General features: G+C 49.2%; 1 protein-coding gene across 2 annotated transcripts in view; it reads left to right on the plus strand.

Annotated features, from left to right (window-relative positions):
* Window positions 1-336: 336 nt before the first annotated feature.
* The window catches only part of C2CD2L (C2CD2 like), a 32,854-nt gene continuing 8,238 nt past the window's right edge, over window positions 337-24,952 (plus strand). Inside the window, exons 1-15 of one of the 2 annotated variants that reach the window (XM_037409744.1) lie at window positions 337-661; window positions 7,589-7,684; window positions 8,159-8,278; window positions 10,332-10,442; window positions 11,284-11,397; window positions 12,011-12,128; window positions 12,284-12,407; window positions 12,966-13,030; window positions 13,635-13,762; window positions 14,063-14,234; window positions 15,003-15,104; window positions 15,711-15,844; window positions 16,363-16,645; window positions 18,073-18,282; window positions 18,528-23,874. In XM_037409744.1, the coding sequence (XP_037265641.1) occupies window positions 419-661; window positions 7,589-7,684; window positions 8,159-8,278; window positions 10,332-10,442; window positions 11,284-11,397; window positions 12,011-12,128; window positions 12,284-12,407; window positions 12,966-13,030; window positions 13,635-13,762; window positions 14,063-14,234; window positions 15,003-15,104; window positions 15,711-15,844; window positions 16,363-16,645; window positions 18,073-18,282; window positions 18,528-18,589 (2,082 nt within the window). In that variant the 5' untranslated portion in view covers window positions 337-418 and the 3' untranslated portion in view covers window positions 18,590-23,874. Of the gene's footprint in view, window positions 662-7,588; window positions 7,685-8,158; window positions 8,279-10,331; window positions 10,443-11,283; window positions 11,398-12,010; window positions 12,129-12,283; window positions 12,408-12,965; window positions 13,031-13,634; window positions 13,763-14,062; window positions 14,235-15,002; window positions 15,105-15,710; window positions 15,845-16,362; window positions 16,646-18,072; window positions 18,283-18,527; window positions 23,875-24,952 lie in introns of those variants that run through there. The other variant, XM_037409745.1, reaches the window with a different exon arrangement.

The following is a 24,952-nucleotide window of genomic DNA, read 5'->3' on the forward strand; positions in this document are numbered from 1 at the left end:
GCAGCCAGCAGGGAGCTCGGCCCGGGCGGCTGAAGGGAAGGCCGCCGGCGGCACGGCAGAAAGGCGCGGCGGCCCGGGCAGTAAGCTGCACGGCGCGGGGTGGACCGAAGGTGGGACCCTTGCCCCCTGGGGCCGCCCCTAGGCCGCGGGGAGCGGAGGGGGACCCCCTGCGCCGCCCGGCGCCGGAGGAAGGCTGCCGGCTGGTGAGGGGAGGCCGGCGGGGCCGTTGTGCGCAGGCGGGGCGAGGGCTGGGCCCACGTGCAGCGCGGGGCCGGGAGGCGGGCGGCGGGCCGGCCTCCCTTCTTTCCCCTCCCCGGTGGGAGGTGGTAGCGGCCGGGCCCGCGCCGCAGCGCCGGGGCCGGGCGGCGGAGCGCCCGCCATGCCTGCCGGTCCGCCGTGAGGGGCTCTGCAGGGCGCCATGGGGTCGGACCCGGGCTGGGCTGCGCTAGTGCTGCTCTTCGCCGCCTCGCTGCTCACCGTCGCGGCCTGGCTGCTTCAATACTGGCGCTCCGCGGCCCTGCGGGCGCCGCGGCGGTGCGCGGCGGCGGAGGAGGCCGGGGCCCGGGCGCTGCTGGCCGCGCTGCTCGCCCTGCGGTCCTTGCGGGAGCAGTGGCTGCGGGCCTGGGTGCGAGCCCTCAACAGCCAGGCGCGGCGGCACGGGGTACGGCGGGGCGCGGGAAGCTGGCGGGGGCGAGGCCGCCCGCCCTTTGTTGGGGGGCTCCGGGCGCTGCCAGGGGCTGCGCGGCCTCGGCCTGGGGGAGCCGTTACTGCGTTCGGCACAGCCGCGGGGGCAGCGCGGGGCACAGGGCAGGCACCGCGCTGCGGCCCTAGCCTGGGCTGGGCTGGTGTGCCCGGCTGGTGTAGCCGCCCCCAGGTTTCTACAGCAGCCTCTGCCGAATTTCGGTGTTTTATTCCTTGTAATCTCCCGGCGTTGCCCGTGTGTCGCTTCTTGGGTTTGAGGCTCGTGAAAGAGGATTCGCCTTGCTGACTCCGCGGGGAAGTGGTGTCACGGCGGCTGGCATTGCCTGCTAGGAGCGGGCTTTGCCCACAGGAGCTGTGAGCCTGGAGTCTGTTACAGTCTCCTCCTGGCAGGGAACGGGGAACCTTCCTGTTCAGTTGCATGGGGAAACCAAGAGCTCAGTAAGGTTAGCACAAAGGAGAGAAGGAAGTTGAAGTCCTGAAGAATGCAGTGTGAACCTGTGTTAGAGTTTTCCGAGAAGACTGGAAGAGGCTCTTCCCTTTTGACAAAACGCCAGTTAAATTCTGAACTAGAGGCAGGACAGAAGAGCAGATCTCTCGGTGCAGTGCAACCAGGTGAAAAAATCGGGCAGTTGGTGAAGGTGGGGAGGAATGAGAAATCACTGCTTGTCCCAGCCACTGGTAGTTGTATCAGCGTAATAGGCTTTGCAAAGTGTAACCCTGTGGATAATACCGTGACTTTGGCTCCTTTGGGAATGTTTGTGCAGCAGTGTATCCAGCATATGTTCTGTAGCTGTTCATTTCACTGTATTTTTGTTTGTTTCAGTGTAATCCCCTGATAATAACTTGCTGGGATGAGATGAAGGAATTGGATCTTTGAGGAAGGTGACTTAAGAAGAGATGCTAGTTTTTGTTATGTGTCACCTGTGTGGTATCCGGATTTTTTTTTTGGAGGAGTCCTTTTCAATTACAAGACTCCAAAAAAAAGAAAAAAAAAAAGCTCCAGTTCAATTACAGCTGAGTCGCATCTGTGCGATACAGCTTGTTCAAATAAAGGCTGAGGAACCTGACTGAGTGTCCTCTGCAATTTGGAGGGCCTAACTTCAGCAGCAGCAGTAGTAGTAGTATGGGGCAGTTCAATTTTGGCCTCTTGTTTCCCTGATTAAAGTGGATAGTGTTGTCTGGTTTCTTGAGAGCAGAAAGATTGATAACGCTTGTTAAGCAACTATACTTGAAAGTAACTGCATGAGATGGAACAAATCTTAATTGCGTAGGCCAAGCACTGTGTTCTTAAGTTCTGTGTAGTCCTTAATTGTAACAGAGTAGAACCGTTTTTGAAAGGATTTAACCAAATGATCTCCTTCAAAGTGCAGAGTGAGGGCTGTGATTACCTTCAGATGGTGGTTGCCTCCTGGCTTTAGGAAGTAGAAAATGAATGGAATGGGGTATTTGCGCATAAAAAGCCACCTCTGCCTGCATTCCTTTTCCAGAATCAGACTGGAAGTGTTTTTATTTTGCTGGTGTCAAGCATCAAAGGGCAGAGAATATTTAAAAATACCATCCACTGCTCCTTTTGAAAGGATGTATGAAGTCACCTGGGACCAGGTAATGTAAATTTAGAGCACAGACCATTACAGGTTTTGTGAAGAAATGCATAGCCAGTACTACCTGGTGCCGGTAGTTCATGTATTGGCCATGTGGGAATGGTGAGTTTTCTGGTAGACTTTGTTGTCCCTCACTTCTACAAGGTGAGATGGTTGTGCGTTGCTGCTTGGAAAAGCAGTGTGTCTCAAGGCAAGTGTTGTTCTTGTAAGAAATATGTAAGATCAGCCACTACAAGTATTGTGCAGTTATGAATGCGGATAGGCTGTCTCTGTAGGATTGTGTACCCTGAGTACTATCTTCTGCCTCTTACAGTTGGATCAGGGAATTGACTTGTTCTGAACGTTACCTTTCTTAACACTTGTCTTACACGTCATGTCTTCCCATTTTGAGGTGTGTCAGGGACCCTGCTCGTGAAGGTGGGTGTTGCTTATTGCTGCTGTTTTGGACAGGTTTTTTCTGTTCATTGGGCCTGCCTCACTGATGCTCCCCAGCTAGTTTCTATTGTTTTCCTTTTGAAAAGATATTTTTTTTCCTAATTCATTCCATTGTGTTCAGTCCTTTGCCTTAGCACCTGAAGTTCTCTCTTCTCTGTGTGGTGTGACTTCTCACCTCCTCCTTTGCCTTGTTAGACTGACTCACCAAATAATTAGATTGACTTGTAAAGGCTGACATAGTTTCTTCTCGCTGCTACTTGCAGTAAGTAAAATTGTCCTTTTTGACAGAGGTGTGGCAGTGCTTGGTCTCTCTTTCCCGCCTTAGATCTACGATCTAGTTGGCTAGTGTTAGAAAAGGGAAGTGGATGTTTGTATCCCTGCCCAGGCTCTGATGGTGTCAAAGGACAGAGTATTCACAGTTGTTCGTTGGTTTTTAGGATGAGCTTATCCTCTGATGGGTTTTCAAGAGATCCAGTGCTCTGTTCCCAAGAGGTCTGTGGAAAAATGGTTCTTTCCACAAAGGTGCGGTTGATCTGCCAGTTGCAGGGGTGAAGATGAAGTTGACCATGGAGCTCGAAGCTGTGCCTGCTTTGGTGAATTCATTCTTCTCTGGTGATTCTTCTAATTTTCTTTAATGTGGTCAGTTGCTTGCGCTTTGGTGTTGACAACCGAGAAAATGGTAAGGTGCCCGTTCCAAAACAGGGTAAGAAGTTTTGATGGTCAAGGAAAACCACCAAAATCAACTGGCCCTGTTGTTGTGTTCAGGTCCTATTTCTGTTACTGGTTACTTGGAACAAGATCAGGAACCTTCATCGTACTCTCTTCAGAGAGTTAGAAAACAGTCCCTTAAGTATACCAAGGGTGGGAGGAGTCCAGAGCACGGGCCTGACTCCTCTGAGACAAGGCAGGACTGATTACGAGTAGTAGCCTAACAAGTACTAACAAGGCTATGTTCTTGATCTTACAGGATGAGGTACAGGAAGAATGAGAGGGTGCTGCTGTATGAGGTGGTTGTGGGACTACCTGCTGCAGGCTGTTGGAACTGAACCTTTTGTCTGGAACTAAATGAGGTTAGGTTATGTACTGTAAGATTATGATCTTGATAGTTACGCTGGGTAAGATGTAAGGAACTTGTGGTATTGTTTAACATGTTAGCTGCTAAAGTTCTTCCTTCTGCCTGCCTCAGTTCCTTTCTCCCTCCCTCCCTCCTCCTCCTCCCCCCTGCCTTCCCATGCTCATGCAAATAGCCAGGTGCAGCACTGAACCTGAGATCCACATCCTGAAAAAGTGGTCCTTTTTGCTTTGCAAAACTTCTGAGTGTCAGGATATGCTCAGCTGATTTGTTGTACGGAAGCCGAAACACACAGATCATGCTGGTGTTGAACCTTCAAAGCCAGCTCTTCTTTTGTCACTGAAAGTAGGTTTGTTTTGATATGATGCATATTGTATTGAGGGGACCACTGCCAGGAGTGACGCTTAGCGGCTCCTCTGTGGTTGGCTCAGTACGGTGGCTTGTGTAGGGCAAGCTGTGGCAACTGCTTCTTCTCTTTTCAACACCTGATGGGAAGTTGAGGGCCATTCTCTGGGATGGAGCACGCACAGGCAGAGGCCTTCCCTCTTTGGAGAGAGGACTTGGCAAGGGCCTGAACAAAGGTGAGAACATACACAAAGTGCCTCCCCCTGTAGAAATGCACCCTCTCCTTCCATGCCTGTCTTGTCAAGTGGTGTTGCGTGTCAGCAGTGGCCAAGTGTTAGCAGTCACCTGTGTCTGATACGCTGCGCTCTTCCGTCACATGCTGAATTCCGCTGTTTCTCACCAAAATGACCTAAATTTAGAAGTTCCAGAATTTAGAACTCCTATAAGGTGAAGATTAGCTGATGACTGTAATGGCATGGGGGCCTCTGGAGGGCCACGCTTCAGTTTCTGCTGCAGTTGCTCCTTGTCCAGAGCGCATCTACTCGGAAAGTGGCATTGCTGCAGTGAGTTTCTGGGTGTAAAAGCTGTTCTTTGAGGTGGGGTCTGGTGGTTACCCTGGGGCTGATTGTCTTCTGGGGGATCCTGGGTAAGATCAGGAGTTACCTGGACCTGCTTACGTCTGTTTAACTCGTAAAAACACTCCACGTCGGACCGTTTTCTTTTCCTGTCCCTCAGACAGTACATTCCTGCCAATGCTTTGCTTCTGAGCTGCAGAGTTCCAGCACTCAGCTCCCTGCTGCCCCAGCCTTGTAAAATGGAATAAAGTGACTGATCATGTCTAACTGGGAAAGAGATAGCAATGATGTTTTTGCTAGAGTTTCCTCCTTGAGCCTGGGGATTAAGGCACAGAAATCCTTTTGGACACGCAGAGAAATGGCACAGACCTCGACTGGGGATGGAGGTGGAAGACCTAGTGTGGGCCCTGAATCCAAGTAACGCTGACAAAGCCGTGGAGATACGTAATTGTTCAAGATAACTATTTCTGTAATGATTTCAGTCACATCCAAATTTTGCTAATCCATATTGAAAGTTATGGCATTGTAACATTTGGCCTAGATTTGCAGCTGTCCTTTATAATGCAGTTGTGTTTGAGAGATCTCTTTGTCAGGTGATAAAACAACTGAAAATTAGTGTTCTGTCTTTTAGCTAGTGCTTTGGTCCTGAGTTTTTGGGACATGCATTCTGCTGAGGGGCTCTTTGCTGACTTATATGAGAACTTCCATGTTACAGCCTCTAGCATTAGGAGACCATGCCAGAAGCAGAAGTAAGACAGGTTTAGTCTTGGTTGTTGGAACTTCGCTAACATGTTGCAACATTGAGTAACTTTTCATTGCATGCCCCGAGGAATTACGTTTTCAAGCAATCTAGGAGGCTGCCGAGCAATAAGGGAGTAGGACTTAGTATGAAAGCACTAACTGTAATTGAAAATTTTATTTCAGACAATATATCTAAAGGGACATAAGGCTTGATAGCGCTTATAGCAATTGATGGTGCCTCCTTCCCTGCTCCCAGTCTGACTCCACCCCTGCTCTCCTTTTGAGTCCCAAGAGGAGTTTGGGCTAGATTTATGCTTAGAAGTGAGTGATCTCACTTTCTCCACGGTAGACTTATTATTAGCTCCTTTTGCTGTTGCTTTTTCTTCAGTTCAGCAAAAAGCCGTAAGGAAATGTGGCTCTGCAAAGCTGGGTTTAATAGTGGAATTATTGTGGAGGAGCAGCTGGTTGTGAGTGCGTCAGGCAGTCTGTGTGTGCGCAGAATGGTGGAGGGTCTTGGCCCTAAGATTCATAAGCCCCCTTCCACAGGCTTGTTGGTCTGGCTGGGGAAGAACCATAGATTTCCTGTCCTGATTGCCTGTTCCGGGAGCTATCTTTACCATTCTCTGCGTGTGCTGTCTCATTTTTGTTTGTGTGTAGTTCCAAGAAAGGTAAAGGAAAATGCCAAAACTGGGGTGGAAGTCTCAAGGTTTGCCGTAAAAGGATAATAGAGGGAGGCTAGTTAGTGTTCCAGAGTCCTTGTCCTGGAAGAATGCTGCTCAGTTGCTTCCCTCTTGATAGTCTGTATCCTTCTGTGGTTTTGCTGTTTCTGTGTGGCTTCTTTCAGCTTGGTGAATTTTAGAAGAATATGTCCTCATCTCATTCAGGTCTAGATTTGCCCACGCTTCCTCGTGTTTCTGTATTGTGTTGAATGTGAAAACATAACGTGTGGTAGGAGCTTTATAGGAGCGCATTTGTAGTCAGAGCACACTAGCATCTGTATTTGGGCAGATTCTGCTAGGACCAAGGTCTGACGGAGCTGGCAGTGCACAGATGAGGGTCAGTCTGCCTCCTGGCCGTGTCTCATTCCCATCCCTGATACTGGAGAGAGCAGCTTCAGACACAGGGCACTGCTTTTTTCTGTAGATCTTTAAATGTTAGCAGCTGGTATTTCATATTTCCTGTTTGGATTTTAAGTTACTTGCCTTAAAACAGGGCAGACACTTGAAAGGGCTTGAGTTGCCTTTCAAGTGCACACTACCCTCATTTTATTTTTCCTCTGTGTTTTCTCCCTCCCTTGGTTTGTATATAGACTCATGCTACCTTATGCATACGGTTCATTCTGAGCGGGCTGAGTAACGAGATCTGTTGAAGTTGGCTTTGTGCCCATGTCCTCAGATCACCTGCTTGCTCTCTCTTTTTGCCTCTTGTGAGCAGAGGGAGTCTTTGAGGGATACATTTTGTGCAGGGATGCTCTCAACTTTTTATCTTGGTCTTGCGTTTCTTGAGAAGGGTTTTCTGTAGAGAACTGGTCCTGTTAGATGGAAAGATCAAATGAAGAGGAGGGATGCTTCTGCAGTGGAGAGTGTAATCTAATAAGACCAGGAGAGGGTGGAAAAAGGGAACAAGTCGAGCACAGGAGCTGATGTACCATATGCCTGAGGCTGGATTTTGTTGTGGTTGATTGGGTTTTTTGGTGTGGTGGTGGTGGTAGGGTTGTTTTTTGTTTGGTTTGGCTTTGCTTTACTTAGGGCGGGATTAGCACAGAGCGGGGCGAGAGAGAGAAGAAACAGCAAAGCTTGTGTAATGAAGAAGCATTAACACACTTGACTTACAGTTGACCGCTATCCAGAACAATTTCCCATTCTCATTTGGGCTTGCCTGTCTGAAATTAATGCAGTGTTTGTGAGTCTGAGCCTTGATGGGAGACCTTGTTTCTTTTCTCTGTATGGACAAGCCAAGGTGGGTAGAATGGCAGTGTGCGATGGTTCTGCATGCTGGCTGGATTCGTGGAAACAGACTGGAGTGTCTCTGTGGCCCCACGTCAGAATTGTTTGTCCTCTTTGAAGCTATCAGGGATACCTTAACCACTGGGAGCTAACAGGGTTCTCTTTCCGTAGAGTTCTGTGCAGATCACATTTGAAGAGGGTCCTCAGTTACCGCCAGATGCAAATATAAGTCGTGTGACGTGCAAGGGAGAGTCAGACCACAGCATGGTAAGGCTTTACCGTTCTGAATGGTACGGTGTGGGGTTTCTCCATTGACTGCTAGCATGTTCTACAGAGATTGCTGGGGCCCCTGCAGTGGGGATGGTGGAACCAGGGAAGTTTTGGGCAAGGTCTGTTGCTGAGCTTGGAGGCCTGTTGACAGGCTTGTGAGATTGTAGCTCTGGGGCTGTGCATTGGTGAGCTCTGGGAGAGCCACAGGGGAAGATGTGTTGGTGGAGCTGGGGCGTATGGGTCCTGAGCCCGAATATCAGGGTCCCACAGTAGAGAGGAGAGAGCTCCCGTCACCAGTATGTCTTTACTGCCTCACATGTGGAGTCTGAAATGGCAGGTTCGCAGTACAGAACAGGGCCTGAGAGTCAACCGGATGGGTCAACCTTACCTATGGCTTTTGGAGGTTTTGCTATCACAGAGCTGCCTCTCCTTGCCAGGGATATAAACTCATCTCCTTCCTTTCCTCTCCAGGTGCTGTACTGCCATCTGTCAGCTGAAGCTGTGAAATTCCCCGTCTCAGTTACTCAGCAGTCCCCAGCTGCTGTTTCTGTGGACACCTACCACATCACTTTGGCTGTGCTGCAGGCTCAGGTAACAGTTGTAAATGGTTAGCCATTTTCCTTGTTCTTTCACGTGGCCCCACGCCAGTTGAGGAAGCAGCAGCATGCAGTCACTGTCATTTAGTGGGGTGGCAAATATTCCTGATCTGCATGCCGAGTCCCGTTTTCTGAGTCTTGTTCTGCAGATCTTGGCTACATAATGTAGCCCTAACACAATCCAGAGAGATCTGAGGCATGGCAGTATTTTATACTGTGTTCTTAAGCAGTCTTCAAGAGGTGAAAAGTCCACAGAGTTCATTCTTCTTGTGGCATTATGGATAGGGAAAGGTGCATCCTGTGCATATGTACAGTTAAAGTGGTGTCCTTGTTGTTGGTGTGAGAAAGAAATCCGCGGTGAGGAGTGGATTGCTTGTCAGTGCTCCCTGTAGTACATTCACAAGAACGTGATACAGATTTTTTTTTTTTTGTGTGTGTGTCAAATATTGGAGATGCTTCTTCCAGAAGAGAAGCTCTGTGAAATTGCAATGAGTGGTAACTCCATAGTTGCTTTCTGGCTGGATTTTCTTCTCTGGAATGTGATTTTGTTCCTATTGTGAAGAAGGGCTTGACACTGTAGACGGTATCTTGTGTGGAGACCGTGTGCTTGTTTGTGCTATAGGGAGGTATGGCGAAATTGTAAGTACCTCTGTGGTAGCAGAAGCCAATCCCTTGCTATTGCAGGTATTGTAGTCAGAAGGTTGTTCTAGATCCCTTTTGTGCTCTGGAGCTTTATTAGAATTTTCAACCTGTGGTTAGCAGATCATCCTGGTTTTGTTTTGTGCCTCCCTTTCATGGTTGTTTAAATAGCTCCTCTCTCTCTTCTAGGTGTTTAGCATGCCTGATGCCAGTCTTGTCATGGATGGCAACTGCGGTCACTTCTTATCTTTGTGTAATCTCTGGGAGCCAGGTGGCCTTTGTCACATCTCATCAAATTGCTCCTCTGCTTGCTGGTGTTTCCTAGGTCTCTTTGTCTGTGCCTGCTGAAGCTTTGGGTTGATAGTTCTTGTAGAGAATTGTATGTGGTGATCTAATTGAGGTCTTTCTGCTGCGTTGTGAAATGCTGGTGAGGTTCCCATATGCCCATTGGTCGGAATACTTCCAAGTACTGTATACCCAAACGTGCCTTGCCTCTTTTATGCACCCCTTGTTGGTTACTTGCCTGGCTACTGTGTCCCAGATCTGTTGCTTTCGACTGAAGACCTTCTGTATTCATGGTGAATAAATGTCAGTCTGTCAGTTACTTTAGAACAGGGGTCCTCAAACTTTTTAAACAGGGGGCTGGCGTGCGGATGAAGTGGCAGGCAGTCATCTGCGGCTGCTTGGTTTCCCCCCCCAACCCCCAGCGGGGGCGGGGCAGGGTTTCTGTAAATACCAGGGGCCGGACTGGGACTGAGGACCCTGGGGGGCCGTATCCAGCCCACAGGCTATAGTTTGAGGACCCCTGCTTTGGAACTATGTTAAATTTAATTCCCCTGTTTTTACTGAAGATACTGGGTCGGGAATTCTTCCTGTGTGGTTCTCTTTCTGTTTGTTACATTAGTGATGCCTTTCAGCTGTATGGGAATGCAACTTTGCAAGTGAACGATGGGATGGTGTACAGTCTGGTTTATTGTTGCAGACTATTGGTGACCTGGATGAGCTTTCAATCGGAAGATGATGTCCTAGAGACATGTTGCCAACTTACAAATGCCATACTTAGGTCTGGCAATGGTTAATCAATATGGCTCAGTAAATATCCTGTGTCAGTGCCCAGCTTGCTCTTTTGGATTGTCCTGCAGGCTTTTTTTTCAACCAGATAACTAACCTGCTGTTTTTCACTCTCATGGCACCTGGGCATCCAAAGGCAGCAAGGAAGCCAGATCCTACTACAGAGCAATGAGGCTTCTGCAGCTGCTTCTTCTCGTAGGACCGGGACTGCTTGTGTTCTTGTGTTCTGTCTCTTGTTGCAGTGGTGTGAGGGCCTTTCAGTTGCTGAATTTGAAGTGGGGCAAAAAGCACCTAATGGAAACAGAAGCTGTTCCTGACTGGTATTTGTTCTGGGCCAGGTGGAGATCCACTTGGAGGAGATACAGAATGAAGGTCTCCTTGTGTCGTGGGCGTTCAAGGACAGACCAGACTTTAACCTTTCGGTTCTTCCGAGACTTCAGCTTTGTGAGGTGAGCGGCAGACACTGGGAGGCTGGACTGGAGGGGAGGAGGGGTGGGAGGGGCAGAAACAGCGCTGAGCCAGGAGGAAGACTTCTGCAGAGGGGAGAGGTGGGCAGTTCACTGTCATGGCCCTTTAGGTTGAGGGAGGGCATTCTTTCACCCTGGAATCAGTATTAGCTTGGCTCTGTTGAAACAGCACATCCTCAAGTGGGCCAAAGCAGTACCAATGTCTGTTGTCTGAGTTTGGTGTGACAGCCGAATGGGAGTCTGTGTAGCAAAAAAGACTTTGTCTGTGTAGGTCCTCCTGCCATTGTTAGATGTGGCATTGCAAACTGACCTGGATTGCCCACTGTCCCCCTACCCTGTGGGTTGCTTGGTTAGGTTGGTTTCTGTTTGAGAGGTTAGTGTGCAGAACCTGTGGGTGTTAGAGGTTTAACGAGGTGAACACGGGCATGCTTGTGCTTCCGTATCTAAGTAGGTTGGTTGATTTGTTTGTTTTATTAACATGCTTGTTGCTTTATCCTGAGTAGATGTAGGTATTTGGCTGTTCTCCCAAAAACATGGTAGTAGTATCTCACGGGGCAGTGAGGATGTGGCAAACCGTAGAAGCTGTATTGTCAAAATTTGCAACAGGTGGACTACAGATGTAGAAGCTTAGTTGGTCGCATGTACACAACTTACTTTTGTCTGCGGCTGTTACGCGGCAGCTGTAAGCACTGGGGATAGCAAGTGCAGGATACAGGAAGCTGTGTAGCATCTTAGAGGCTTGGGAGGCGGTTGGAGCTGTGTAAGGAAGTGTGTCTGTGTTGTTACGACTTTCCTGCCTTTCCTCTTGATTTGTGGAGAGAAGAATGAAGGGAGAGCGGATCTGTCCACCATAAAGGATCTGATTGAGGATACCATTGTCAGCACACAGCCAGCCATGGTGGTGAATCTGAAGGCCTGTATTGCTGGAGCCGGTGCGGTAAGGCGCTTTCCTCATGTCCTTCTTGTATCCCAGGACACTTCTGAGGGCTGAGGCTCAGGCAGGAACCCAAGGGTTCAGACTCACTTCTGGGTGATAGCTGCATTCTGGTCTGTGCTGTTGTAGGAGTTTCTGCCCCACAGGGAACGGGGATAACTAGAGACTGCTCCAAAGGGCAGCTTTGTTTGTACCTTGTTTCCTGAACACTGAGTGCCAGTTGTGTGGAGGTGGAGCTGGATGGCCTGAGATGCATCTGTGTTTTGGCAGTTTCTTTGTTGCTCTGAACACCAAGGTTCCATCCAGGGCAGCCTTTACAGGTGTGGAATGGCCTGTCTTTTGTAGTCTTCAGTTATCTGTCTGGCAGCCAGCAAGCTTGTTTCTTGCCTTTCTCTTTTCCTGTCTGCCTTAAATTTCCCATCTGAAATAACACGGGGGCCCACTGGAGGTTGATAGCTCGGGGAACCTGCAGCATTTCTTGATGGCTCCATGGGCATTCCCCTATATTGGTATGAGGAGCTACTTAGTAGATGCAATGATGAGTGACGTGCATCTGGCTGCTGTCTGCTGGCAAGAGAACAATAAAGGCACCAGTCTTGCTCTTGTCATTCCTCAGGTACCCAGCAACAAGTTGCCTCAAGAGTCCCTGTCTAGAGTAGCAGCAGCCCCTCTGGGTTCTAAGCTGTTGCTCCGGAATCTTCAAGTGCTGAACTTGGGCTGCCAGGGGAAGGGAGGTAAGCCTGAAAACATTGCAGGGGCATGCATGCAGGTGGTGAGAGCGGAGCAAGTGGATGTTTTGGGTGGGTTTGAATGGAAGAGGGGTGTGCATCTGCTGAGCCGCTGCCTTGTGTTGATGAGTGCGCGCGTGCGCTCTGTCCCTCATTTGCAGGAGTTGGGGAGATATGCTGCGTGGCAGAGCTAGACAGCCCCCCACAGCAGAAGCGGACAAGGCTGGTGACGGCTGGTAGTGCTGGCGCAGCAGCAGAGATGGAGTGGAGCGAGGAGCTTGTTCTGTAAGTGTCTGCCCTCCTTCCATCTGTCTATGGTGGAAGCAGGCTGGCACAGTCTCTGGGTGTTGTTACCACGCCACAGTAACTGATGCGCACAATGCAGAGGTGAAGCCTGCACTGCAGAGCAGCGTGTGTTTTTGCTGCCTGCACGCTGGACTACAAATTCCAGCGATTTCCTGCAACGTGCATACATATTTCCCACTCCCCTGGACGCTCTGTGTTTTAACTGGGTGGGCAGAAGCACCGATTGTGGGCAGTGTGTGGGAGTGGCAGGTGCAGGAAGCCTGGAGCATAAATCTCAGCCTTCCAGACAGGTTGCACTCTCAGCTTCCCCTGGCAGCCTACACAGCCCTGCAGGGGTTGTGAACTGGAGCACTCCTCTTCTGTGTAGCTTGCTGCCCCTTGTTGTTGTCCTCCAAAATAGCGCACACGTACTGGAGCTTTGGAAAAGGTGATGAGGTGTGTGAGATTTGAGGGAGGGAAGGTATGGAAGGGTTGTCTGCTCCATGGCTGTTTTGTGAAGTTTGCCTAATACCAGCCTATCTCTTTCTGTTTCAACAGGGAGTTGGGACCTAGAAGTAAAGAGCTGAAGCTACAGGTGCTGGGGAACAGTGATGGAGGGGGAAGTGAGTACGGGCAGCTGTAAGATGGGGTTGTAAGACAGGGAGACAAAAACGCCTAAGGGACTTCCTGTGCTTTGAGCCTGCACCAGTCCTGTGTCAGTATGATGTGTCATGAGCTCTGCAAAGGATTTTTCATACCCAACTTTAGATAAGCCTCTGACTGCATGAAGTAACTCTGGAGTCTGTTGTTCTTAGTGAAATGCTCTTAACTCTGACCTTTTTGGTACTTGGAAGGTTCCCATGGCCCGCCCATCTCCACTCTGAAGTGTGGAGAGGGTTGTGGGGATTTGTTCCCGTGTGTTGGAAGAACATTGCAGAAGGCTGTTAACTCTCTTCATTTGTATTTGGTCAGGGACAAACTGCAGCACCTATTTTTGACGGAGGCTGCACAACGGCCACCTCTTTAAGGGAGTCAGTTTCTGGATTGGTAAAGAGGAGCAGAGGAGTGCTGTCCACTCCCTCCTCCCCCTTGAGCCTGGGGACTGCTGGAGTCCTTGGGGATCTGCTTTGTTGGCCCGAAAGGCTGCGTCCCAAAAGCAGGGGTTGCCTTGGAGACATCTGAGGTGTTGAGGTCATGTGTGTTTTGTTCTCCTGTTCCTTCTCACAGGCGTGCTGCTGGGACATGCCATACTTTTGCTTGATTCTTTGGGCAAACAACCGTCCAGGAGACAGGTCTGCTCACTGGCCCCAGGAGCTGGGTGGTCGCTGACGGCTGAAGCTACCATTGTATTGGAGGTGAGCTTGTGACCGTAAGCTCAGCACAAATGCATGTGCCGAAAGGGTTCGTGATGTGAGCCTCTAGCTGGAGACGTGCTACTGTGCCTGGGCTCGTCGCAGGGGACTGGCAGACCCTTAGGCTGAGGAGGGGTGTTGCCTGGCCCTCAGCTCGTGAGCCTCGCTCTGTTCAACCAACACTGTAGCGGGGACGGCTCTTCAGTGCCCAGAGCAGCAGCTTTTGTCACCCACATGTCTGCCTTGGGTGAGACATATGGGTGAGGAGGAGAGTCTCTCTGAGCTGTGCTTTATGCTTTGCAGGTGCTGTTCCAGGAGCCTCCTGCCTCTTTGAATGCTCAGCAGGCCACGTCTCTGCGAACCAGCATCACCCCCACTAAGAAAGTGGAGATGGACCGGACCATCATGCCCGATGGCACCATCGTGACTACTGTCACCACGATTCAGTCCCGGCCCAAGGCAGACTGCAAACTGGGTGAGGCTGCCCCACGACAGGCGTCTTGTATGGGTGGCTGCTGTGGGGGTGCAGACTCAGCTGCCATATTCCCAAGGCCGCTTCCACAGGCAGTAGCAAAACTACTTGGCCAGTGTGTGTCATGGTTGTTGCAGACTTGCACTTGTGTGGTGCTTTCAGCTCCTGGGTCGGAACATGGGCATTGTCACCGTTCCTTTAGCATCTTGGGGCTGGCTAAAGATTTGTGTGTAGCCCTGGGGGAGGGAATTGATGCAGCCCTGTGTTTGGGGGCAGGTGAGAGACGGGCAAGGCTCTCTGACACCTTTTGGTGGCAGGAGGGCCCGACTCTAATGTGTATGCTATTGCATAACCTCTGCATAATGTCGGGCTAAGCATTTTGCCACTCTTCCTCTATTTTCTTCACTGCTAAAGAAGTGACATACATACTGAATGTAGAGCCAAAAGCGTGCTGACTTTGCTCGCTAGTGATTGCTGCTGGTTGCAGTCTGATATCCTGATGAATGTGGTGCGAGATATTCCACGAGGTGAGGCTGGGAAACAGCATGAATGGGGTCTCGTGCTGGGGCTGCTTCATGTGTCTTTTTCCAATAGGCTTCTTGCTGCTTCGTTGCCACAAAGCCTCATGGAGCCAGCCTCTGCAGGCTCTCCATGCGCATATAAGGCTTTTTGACAGTGCGCGCAGGAGGCCTTGATACAGTAGTGAAGTTGCCTAAGCTTCATCTCCACTTACTGGTGTCTCTGTGTTTCTGCCTCTCTTTCACCATGAAGATTCACCATCGAGGTCGCCTTCCAAGGTGGAAGTTACTGAAAAGAAGACAACGGTGCTTTTGGAGAGCGGCTGTCCTCACAGTCCCTTGTCCATCAGTAGCTGTAAGTCCTTGGAAATCTGAGGCTGTTACAGGAGCAACTGTGTTCCTTAGTCTTTCTTGGAGAGCTGCAGTCTGAATGCGGGTTGCTGAACTCATCTGTGTCTCCTGTGGAAGAGAATGTCCAAGTGCCCGAGAGAAGGCAGGGGTGGTGGCGTGTGGGAGCAGGTAGAAGAAATTGCACTTTGGCTATTCAGTCTGACTGGGTGTTTCCTTGTTTGATGAGAATGTTTCAGGCTATCTGGACCCAAAGAGCTTTGCTCGCACAGTATTCAGGGCTCTGATTGTCTCTGGGACAGAGCACAGCAGCCATTTTGATGGTTGGTGGACAAGGCTGCCAAATTCTTGGGAGTCTTTGAAAATCTTTGTTGAGTGGGAAGGATATTTTAATGATGTGCCTGGTGGGAAATCAAGATTTTCAGGTGCATAAAAGAGCAGAGAGCTATATGGAGCTTCCTTCCTTTAGCTGATTTGGGCAAGTGCACAATAAATTATTTCCTCTACCTTTATGCATGTTAAGTTGCCTGTTACAAGCATCATGATCAACAGGCGACCTCTTGCCCTTGCTGAAGGTTGTTACTTCAAGTATTGGTATCTTTCTTGTGCCCAGGGGAGAGCCATATGCCCAACAGCTTGGATCCCGTGGCTGAGACTGCGATCAGGCAGCTAACTGAGACAAATAACAAGCCCGCCAAGAAGACCCCAACAAAACGCAGCACGCTGATCATCTCAGGAGTTTCCAAGGTCTCTGGTAGTTAAGGGGCTCTGTTTTCCAATGTGGGAGGCTGTTTCTAGGGATGCGTGTGTGCAATCACCTGTCCTGTGCAGACCAGTGTGGGAAGGTTCCCACACAGATGACTTGCTTGGCAGAACCGTTTTGCTGCTTCCTTGCAGCTTGTCACTGCTTCCCGCTGACTGTCAAAGGTACCTTGCCAGTCTGTAGGGCAGCTGCCAGTGGGAGTTCACCAAGAGCAGCTGCAAGAAGGGAGGCAGCTGCCATAGCCAGTTGGGAACCTCATGGAGAATGTAAGGGGGTCTCCTTGGACGTGCCAACAGGATGAGGGGAGGTGCTGTGGAATGCTTTGGAATCGGCCATGTTCCAGTATGTTTCAGCAAAAGAGCGATGACTGCACATCAGTGCTGTCTAGCACTTACGATTGGAACTGGAGCATCCCTATGTATGTGTGGATGAAGGACTGGAGATGAATGCGATCCTTTAGACCCTGTCTTCCTGTCTGTCTGACCTGCTAACCCCCCTCCAGGTACCTATTGCTCAAGATGAAATGGCACTTTCTCTGGGTTATGCTGCATCCCTGGAGGCCACAGCATACAGGGATTCTGCAGCAGAGGGGACAGCTGACCGGATGCACAGTTCTACTGAATCGTCACAGCTGCTGGAAGTGTCACTGTTGGGACAAAGGGCCAGTCAGGAGCTGGATGAGACAACGCGATCGGACATATCTGAGAGACCATCAGTGGAAGATGTTGAGTCTGAAACTGGCTCCACAGGAGCCCTTGAGACCAGGAGCTTGAAAGATCACAAAGGTAAGGATGAACCGTTAAATGGTAGCTGACATTAGTCTGTTGTATGTGAGGACAAAGTGACGTCCGAGTTCCCCTACCCAATCGTGGGGGCTGCGGCCAGCTTTCCACATGGTAAAGAGCTGCTTCTGCTGGAGCCTGGAGGAGTCTGCCTCTGTCCCACGCTTCCCGCTGGAGCGATTCCAAACTCCTCTATTTGCAGGTGTCTGATTCCTGTGGCCTTTTTGGGTTTTGTACTGTCTTACATGGGAACCCTGTGCAGCTTGTGTGTTCCCGAAAACCCGTTTTCTCTCCCAGGTCTCTGGGTCCACCGATCAGGTGCGTGTCCGTAAATAATGATTCCTCCTCTGAATTTGGCTGCCTCTGGTGTGGAAACAGAAGCCACCCAACAATGTGGATTGTGTGGGCCTTGATGCCCTCCATCTTTTTCCATTAGCATCAAAGCAGCTAGTGCATCTGAACTGTCCGTACCATAGGATTTCCATACAGACCCTCTCCTTTTAAATGATGGAGCAGGCCTGCCCCAAACAAGCTGCTGTTCTGGTCTTTCCAGGCTTGTGTCAATTAGGTGGGTGGTGCACCTTGGATTTCTCTGCTTGTGGCCATGATGGTTTCAGTTAGCTACAAACTGAACGTAAACAAGTGCAAGCCAAAATCTCAATTGCTCAGAATATGAGAGCAGGACAAATTTTGTGGGGTTGTACCCAGGTACAGCCAGGTACTGTTTGAACTGTGGTGGCCCCTTGCTTGCATGTCAGTGGGTAGAAGGGTGTGTGGCCCAGATTCTTGAGAAACCTGGCAGGGCATGGAAGAGAAAGAATAGAAAGAAGCCCCCTCTGCAGGAAATACTGTTGTTATATCTTTGTATGGCATGCAGGTTTGGATATGCTTTTTTGCACCTGTTTGGGGTTGATGGTGATTGGTGTCTACATCCTGTCCTGCCTGCATGAGACATCCAGAGCCATCGCTGTTATTTGTCTCCAGATTTGGCGTGTCTCGGAACCAGTGGTAGTTCTGGGGGGCTTGATGTCTGGCTAATCTGGGAGCCCTTGAGACAGGCTAGTATGAGAGGCCTTTTCCCCATTGTGTGTTCCTCCCAGTGTCTGTGCATGCAGACGTTCTCCCTTGTTTTCTATTCGTACTTTGCACTTCCACTGAAGGGAGGATATGGTTTCCTCAAAGGAAGTTTATGTAGAGGGGACATGTGATGGTGTGCTGAATGAAGCAGTTGGTATTGTGGTCTGTCTTGAATGTAGACTTTGTCTTGCTGTTGCGAGCAGGATTTGCCAGCCTGCTGTGCACTTCTGCTGCTTGGGGCAGCACAGGTCTTTGCCGCTCACCCAAGGGCGGCTGGGTGCATTATTGCCCCCAAGACTAGCCAGGGCAGGATACTATCGTGGTTTCCATCTTCTTCCTTTCTGTCTCTGCAGTTAGCTTTCTTCGGAGTGGTACCAAGCTCATCTTCCGGAGAAGGAGCAAGCAGAAGGAAGTGGGCCTGAGCCAGTCACATGATGACTTGTCCAATGTCACCGCCAACTCCACTGCCAGGAAGAAAGCCGGCAGCTTTTCCCGCCGCCTCATCAAGCGCTTCTCCTTCAAGTCCAAATCCAGACCCAAAGCTAGCGACAGCACAACAGCAGGTGAGAACTGAAGGAAGGAGAAGCCCATCAGAAAGATTGCATAGAGATCCTTTTCTATTTTCTTGTCTTCCCACTCCATGGTATCTGTGACTTGCACTCCAGTTCCTTCCAGCCTTGGCTGAGGGAAGACACCCCAGTGCTTTACACCGTTTGGGGATGTGGGGTTGGCGAACCCGGGGCTTAGGCTGCTCATCTGCCTTGGCTTTAGCCTTCTCCAACTGTTGTACCCCACCTTGCACTCCCAGAAAATCCAGGTGGCATGCTAATCCCCACGGGGGTCCCAGGAGCTGCGAAGGTGCTGCCTTGAAGAATGTGCCTGTGTAGCTGTCTGGCATCACCAGGTGCATCTTGGAAAGGGATGAGGAGGCCTTGCAAGTGGCGACCCTCAGAGTTAAAGATTGAGAAACTACAGCGTTGGCTACGTTGCCGAGAAGTGTGGGATGTAGCCTTGCTCAGCTCTTCTAGTAAGAGAGAAAGGCACAGTTGCTGGCCCTCTTAAACACTCTTATTGCTTCTGCTTGGTGCAGAAGCCGTAACCTGACTGAGGTGTGGTGTGGGGCCATGCGTTCCTCGGCTGTGAGCAGTCAGGAGAACAAGCTGTGGTTCTTCACCCGGCTCTGCAATTGGAACAATTTCTGGTCTGGTCAGTGCTGAGTGATGCCTGCTTTCTGTGCTATGCTGATGAAGGAAGGAGTCTTCAAGGAGAATGAAGTTATAACCACTGGGCGAGTTTTTGTAGAAGCTTGGGCTCTTGCAAAAATGTGTGGTTGGTGCTGTCAGTACTGCCACCCTGTGATGCAGCCCTCCTTCCGAATCTGTGTTCCTGAATGGGGACGAGGCAGAGCTGCATGTGCACACCAGCTACCGTACAAGCGGAACCCTTTCCCTCGGGGGTGGCTGGGGGCATTGCTGGTGGGGTACCAGGCTATCTTCTGGATCTGCGGTGCATTTGGCCTCTCGTGGTTCTCATGCTGAGGACCAATGCCGCACTGTGGATGAATGGCGAGTAATGTAGTGATGCTAGCGAAAGGCAGTCTGACATGGAGCCTGCAGCTGTGTGGCGGTTAGGAGGCAAGAGTTTACATGTTTTCACTGGTGAAAGGGTTTCCTGTAGCAGAAGGAGCCTTTCTTGATTGCATCTGGTATTTCCTTTCATTTAGCGAACCTGATTCACCACGTTCAAACAGTGGGCATTTCTGCAGCGGGTATTCGCAGAGCAAGAGGTGTGCAGGAGAAAATAGTCTTCTTGCACGGGAGGAGACTGCCCTTCTAGGTGGACGGTTTCCCGGTCTCCTGATGTGCACGCATTGAGAATATCCCCAGAGGCTCTGTTCGGATAGCATAACGACACTCTTTGGAGAAACACTCGTGCCTTGTCAGCACGCCTGGTTTGAATGGAAGGCCCTGCTCTCCTGTGGGTCATAGAGTTAAGGAGATGGGGCAAAGGGGAGAAAAAACATCACTGAAGAGTGATCACATAGGCCTGACTGGATTTGCTCGCTCTACTCGGCTGTTACAGTACCTCTTGAGGCGGGGGCTGTTGCCCCACCTTATGCAGGACGCAACCGACTGAAGTAGTTGTTCTCTCAAGAGCGTGCTTAAAGCATGTCTTGTTCTTCAGACTGACGAACCCGGGCTTACTTGATATGGCCATTGCGTGCCATTTTGAAAGACTGGAATGTGTTTGGTATGCTACTGCAAAAGGATTTGCAGGTGGGAATTTCAGGGTGTCTCTTGAAAGTGTGTGGAGGTGGGGAAGGCCAGAGTTGCCCAGGCCTTGGATTGGAAGCGTTGGTGTGTGCCAGCATGGGGGGGCTCTTATTTCCTCTTTTCCCTACCAATTCCTTGTGAGGCTGGGCATGTGTGGGAAATTGGACTGGTCCAGCTGGCTGACCAGGAACCTCTTCTCCCTATCTTTGTTTTGGTCCAGGATTCTTTCTGTCATTCCTGAGCTCTTTCACGTCTATTATCCTTAGTTTCTTTCCCTGTCCACACGATACTGTGGCTTTGTTCACAGCTCTGTGTGCTACGGCTGTTGGAGCGCTTGCTGTTTCTCACTGAAAGACTTTATTCCTCAGTGTGAGCGACCAGTTCTTACTGCAGTGCTGGTGGAAGTCTGCAGTCTGCGGCTTGCCCCTAGCAATCTGGCTGCCAATTTGATGTAGCCTTCCTTTGCTGGGTTGGTGTAGCGTCACACACAGTACTGCCCTTTGCAGGCACGTTTGTTCCCAGAGCCTCAGTGTTTGCTTCCAGTTTGCCATTCTCTCTTGCACCATCCCCGCTGCAACTCTGCCTCTGTCACTAGCAGTACTTGACACTGGCTTTGGCTTTTTTTTATTATTTTTTCATACCATGTCAAGGTTGCTTTGAATGAGAAGGGCCTGCCGAGCCCAGACAGCACCGCTTCTCTAGTGGGATGGCTGTGGAACCTTGCATTAAAAGTGCTGGCTTGAACAGAAGGGAACTTTTGGAGGAGCCAGCAGCTCTTCAGTTGCTGGTCTATCAGAGGACCTTCTGCGAGCCTCACTTAATAGTCTTGTATTCTTGCCTTTAAAACTACAACAGCAGCTTGAGTAGTCTCAATGCAGAGCAGTGGAGTCGAACATCTGAGGTTTCCACCTGTGCTTCTGAAGTGTCAGTCTGGGGCTTGTGTACACAAGAGGAGGGTCACGAGGGCTAGCAAGTTGTTGTCTTCATCGCTGCAGACCAGAGGCAGAAAAGACAAGTGAGGTTCGTGTCTGACAAATGCGTACCTGGATTTTGAACTGAATATTTTGGTCTGGCTCAGAGGAAAGAGGTGATAGGAAAGCTAGGAGTAAAACCAAAACTTAAGTTCCTCATGGGCCTCGGGTACTGAGGATCCTTTCCTAGCTGTGTTAAACAGGCAATTCCTGCCATATGTCTGTGGGCTTTCCTGAATTTGTTCCTGGTTTCTTGGCCTCCAGGCTATGCCCACTGATGATCACAGCAGAGAAGTACTGGTTTTGATTTGGAGGTTGACGTGGGCAGGAGATTCATCTGGGAATCTGTGCTGCGGTCCATAGCAATGAACAGCACGTGAGATGCGTGATGTTGGCATGTATCTTCCTTGATTTTTTGGCAGTGCTTTTCATCACAGCAGTAAATTCTATGGAAGGTTGTATCTGGTTAGGTAGCTTTGTGAAGGAAAAGGGATATGTCGAGTGCAGACAGATGTGCATCCCAGATGTTAAGTCCCCTACCCATTTGTGTTCCGAGCGAGATTGCTTTCTGCCATTTATTTGTTCTCAAAGTCATACAGCATAGGACTGATACCGTAACCTTTTATCTGCCTCTAAATCTGTACTCAGTGAGTGCAGAATGTTTTCCAGGGTGTTTGGGTAGACTGCTGTGTGAGGGACAGAGGGGTAAGGGGGAATGGCTCAGCTATGCTCACTGGGATACTTTTAACTCTGACATGCTCCCAATTAACCTGCTGATCATTTCTCTTCATATTGGTACATGGCTTCCTTTGTCACCTGCACGGTTGTTTTCATCCCCCAAGTAGTTGGTGGCTGTTTTCTTAGTCCTGGCTATGCAAACACGAGTGACTTTCCTAGTGTCCTGAAACAAGGACGGTAAAAAACCTGCCTCCTGGGCGAGGTGGTGTGATTGTTAGTGTGAGAAACTATTCTTCTATCCTAATCTTATTGAAAGGAAAGGGAAGGTCACTGTAGGCCTGTGGCCTCCAGGAACCGTGAAGACAGAGTTCCAGGGAGTTTCCCCCCATAGAAATGCTGCTTAAAGAAATCTCTTTTGTATGTAATCCCTGCTTGTGCTTCTGGCTCTAGGACAGGAGAAATGCTATTTGAAATCTGCTTTTCCCTGTTCAACTTCTGGATAACCATGCTTTCACCTCGGTGCGGTTGTGGGGTCTGTGGCATTTCGTAACGTCCAGCACTATGGAACAACCCCAGTGCGTGGCATGGGCTACCATTGAACTTTTTAGATTTGAATGATCTGCAGTTGCCAGGTTGCTGTCTCAGGGTAGGCTCAATATTTGCACCTGGTGAAATCAGTCCTTGACAGAATATTATGTGGGGGAAGAGGAGCAGCAGAGCGGTGGGCTTGAAAGCATGGAGGCTTCTGAAGGAGTTCAACCTGCTTACGAGGGCCTGTGTTCCAAATGCTGCGTTTCACTGCCAGCTACACAAGTAGAAACGGTTACTGCTAAATGAAGCCAAAGTATACATTTTGAGTGATTTTCTTTTGTTGTTGGTTTTCTGGGGGTTGGTTTGTTGTTGTTTTTTTTTTTTTCTTTCGGCCATTTTGGCTGAACAGAGCTACTAGACCTTACCTATGCTGTGTTTTTTGACTTCTCTGAAGAAAATAGATTTCTCTAACTGTAAGAATGCTTGTAAGTATATTTCTGTATGGTTACATGCGCCCCCCATGTTTTGGTAAGGCTTTTTAAGAGCCTTGCTGCAAAAAAGCTCTCAGCGTCAGCCCACAGGGAGCATTCTCTCAAGGTGAGAGAAAACAGGCATGGAAGGAAATGGAGGGAACTGCGAAACCTCAGTGGTTTGGTGGTCCTGTAGGCTTTGGTGTTCCTGTGGATGTCTGACCAAGGCCAAGTAGCTGGAGAGTGCACTCTGCAAATGCCTGTGCCAGTCGTGCTGCAAAGCGACTGAGGACGATTGTGCTGATCGGTGGGTCAGGAGAGCAGCCTGACTGGCTTCTGTGGCGTCCACAAAATACTTCTGATGTGGACCCCTGTGGGAGCAGAGTTGAGTGAGCAAGTCCAGCTTCTGCTTCTGCAAGCATCCTCACACTGCTCATGTAGCCAAGGATGGGTTTTTAGGCAGATTGGCTGAAGTGAGGGAGAATGAGGGGAGACTACTCGGGTAGAGAGCTAGTCAGAAAACAGTTCAGCAGAGGGGAGTGTAATGAAAACATTTTCAAACCGATACAAGAGGGCCACGGGCACCCACTGTTTCTAGACTAGAACTGGGCACACAGCAAAGTGTATGCTTACAAATGTTTTAGTTCTGCTTTTTTGTCTTCAGCAATGCTGCTTCCTTCCTGCGATGGCTTTTCTTGGTTTATTGTTTGCTGAACCTACAGAGATGTAATTTCTGGATAGCTTGTGATATGCTTGAACGTTGGGTGGCTGGCGATCATGTATTTCGGGGTCTTTGGTGGTGTTCTCCACCCCACCCCCAGCTGACAGTGAGTGTCAAGGCAGCGTAACAATCCCAGTGGTGGTCAAACTTGTGGAAAAGTCTTTGTGTCCTTGTGACCATTGCAGCTCCTACAGGCATGACTGCTGCACACCACCTTTCCTTGCTCGTACAGGTACTGGACCAAATACCCATGCTGAATTGGAATTAGCACCCCTCCTTGTGCGTGCTTTTTTGTACTCTGATGCCTTTTCTCTGGGTGGATTATTTCAACCCTGGATTGTTTAGGGGGAAAAAAAATCATGGGAACTATGTAGCTATTTAAGAGATGAAAATAAAAGTACTTAATTTAGATTAAATGAATGAAGTTCTTGCACCTTTCTAAATGTTGAAGAATTCCATTGCTGTGTAATGGCTGAACCTGTTAACTTATTAAACCACATGGAAAGCAAAACCCTGAGTCTGACTTCATACCTGTGGGAGAGTGCAGTGCTGGGCTTTGTCTTTCTAGAAGTTCAGGGACCTCATTGATTTGCAGCCCTCTCCAGTAAGACTGTCATCTCTGAACAGCCCTTTTTGCCAAATGCAGGTATAGGGGTTAATAGTCTGTAAGACCACGACAAGAGCTGTAGCCTTTGCACTGCCTCTAGAAGGCAAGCAGTAAAAGAACAAGTAAATGCAGCTAGAGATAACATGAAAAATGGAAAAGGAAAGGGAATTATTTGTAAAATGTTAGGTACTTGCCTAGTACCTAACATCTCATCAAGATAATAAAGGGAACAAAATCAAAAAGAGAAAATAGAAGGTAGAAAACTAGCTGAATTGTTATTCCGTACAGGCAAAGAACAAGCAGAAAAGTTTTAGATTGCTTGTAGAAGTAATATGCTCAGGTTATTACTGGAAGCAAGACTAAAGCTTTTTGTTGTCTTGCTGTTTTTGCGTATCCACACTGACTATTATTACTGTGTTTGTGTTTAGCTGGTATGATCTGATTACATTATTTTCTGAGAGATTATAAGAACATAAGGTCAAAGAAACCTTTCCTTTTCCCCTTGCTCCACTTAGGTGTTCATGATTTAGTTTCAGTGAGTCAGCATTGAAATAATTTTAAATATTGTATATAGAGATGACATCCAAAAAGTATTGCAACGAACAATTCAAATACTAATTATAATAAAAAAAACCCAAAGGAGGAATCTTGGGAAGGAGAGAGGAAGCTTTTAATAGGCAGATGTAGTCATTAAAAAGATGAGACGCTGTCTCAGTGAGCTCATCTGTGGGCATGAAATAAAACATTTTTCTTCTGGCAAATCCTAGTTTCATAAATATGACATATAGCAATATACAGTAGAAATAATAATTGTCATCAGCAGTGACCAAACCATTGCTAATTGTTCTGTTATTGCCTGTTAAAGAAGATGTATTTTGAATTAAGAAATTTAAAGTGCTAAAGCAGCTAAGTGGCAGAACCAGGCCTCGTCCCTAGTGCAGCCCTAATCCAAGGCTGGTTTAACACCCAGTCAGGTTAATCA

Source organism: Falco rusticolus, chromosome 16 (assembly GCF_015220075.1).
Source record: "Falco rusticolus isolate bFalRus1 chromosome 16, bFalRus1.pri, whole genome shotgun sequence".
Classification (NCBI taxonomy): Eukaryota; Metazoa; Chordata; class Aves; order Falconiformes; family Falconidae; genus Falco; species Falco rusticolus.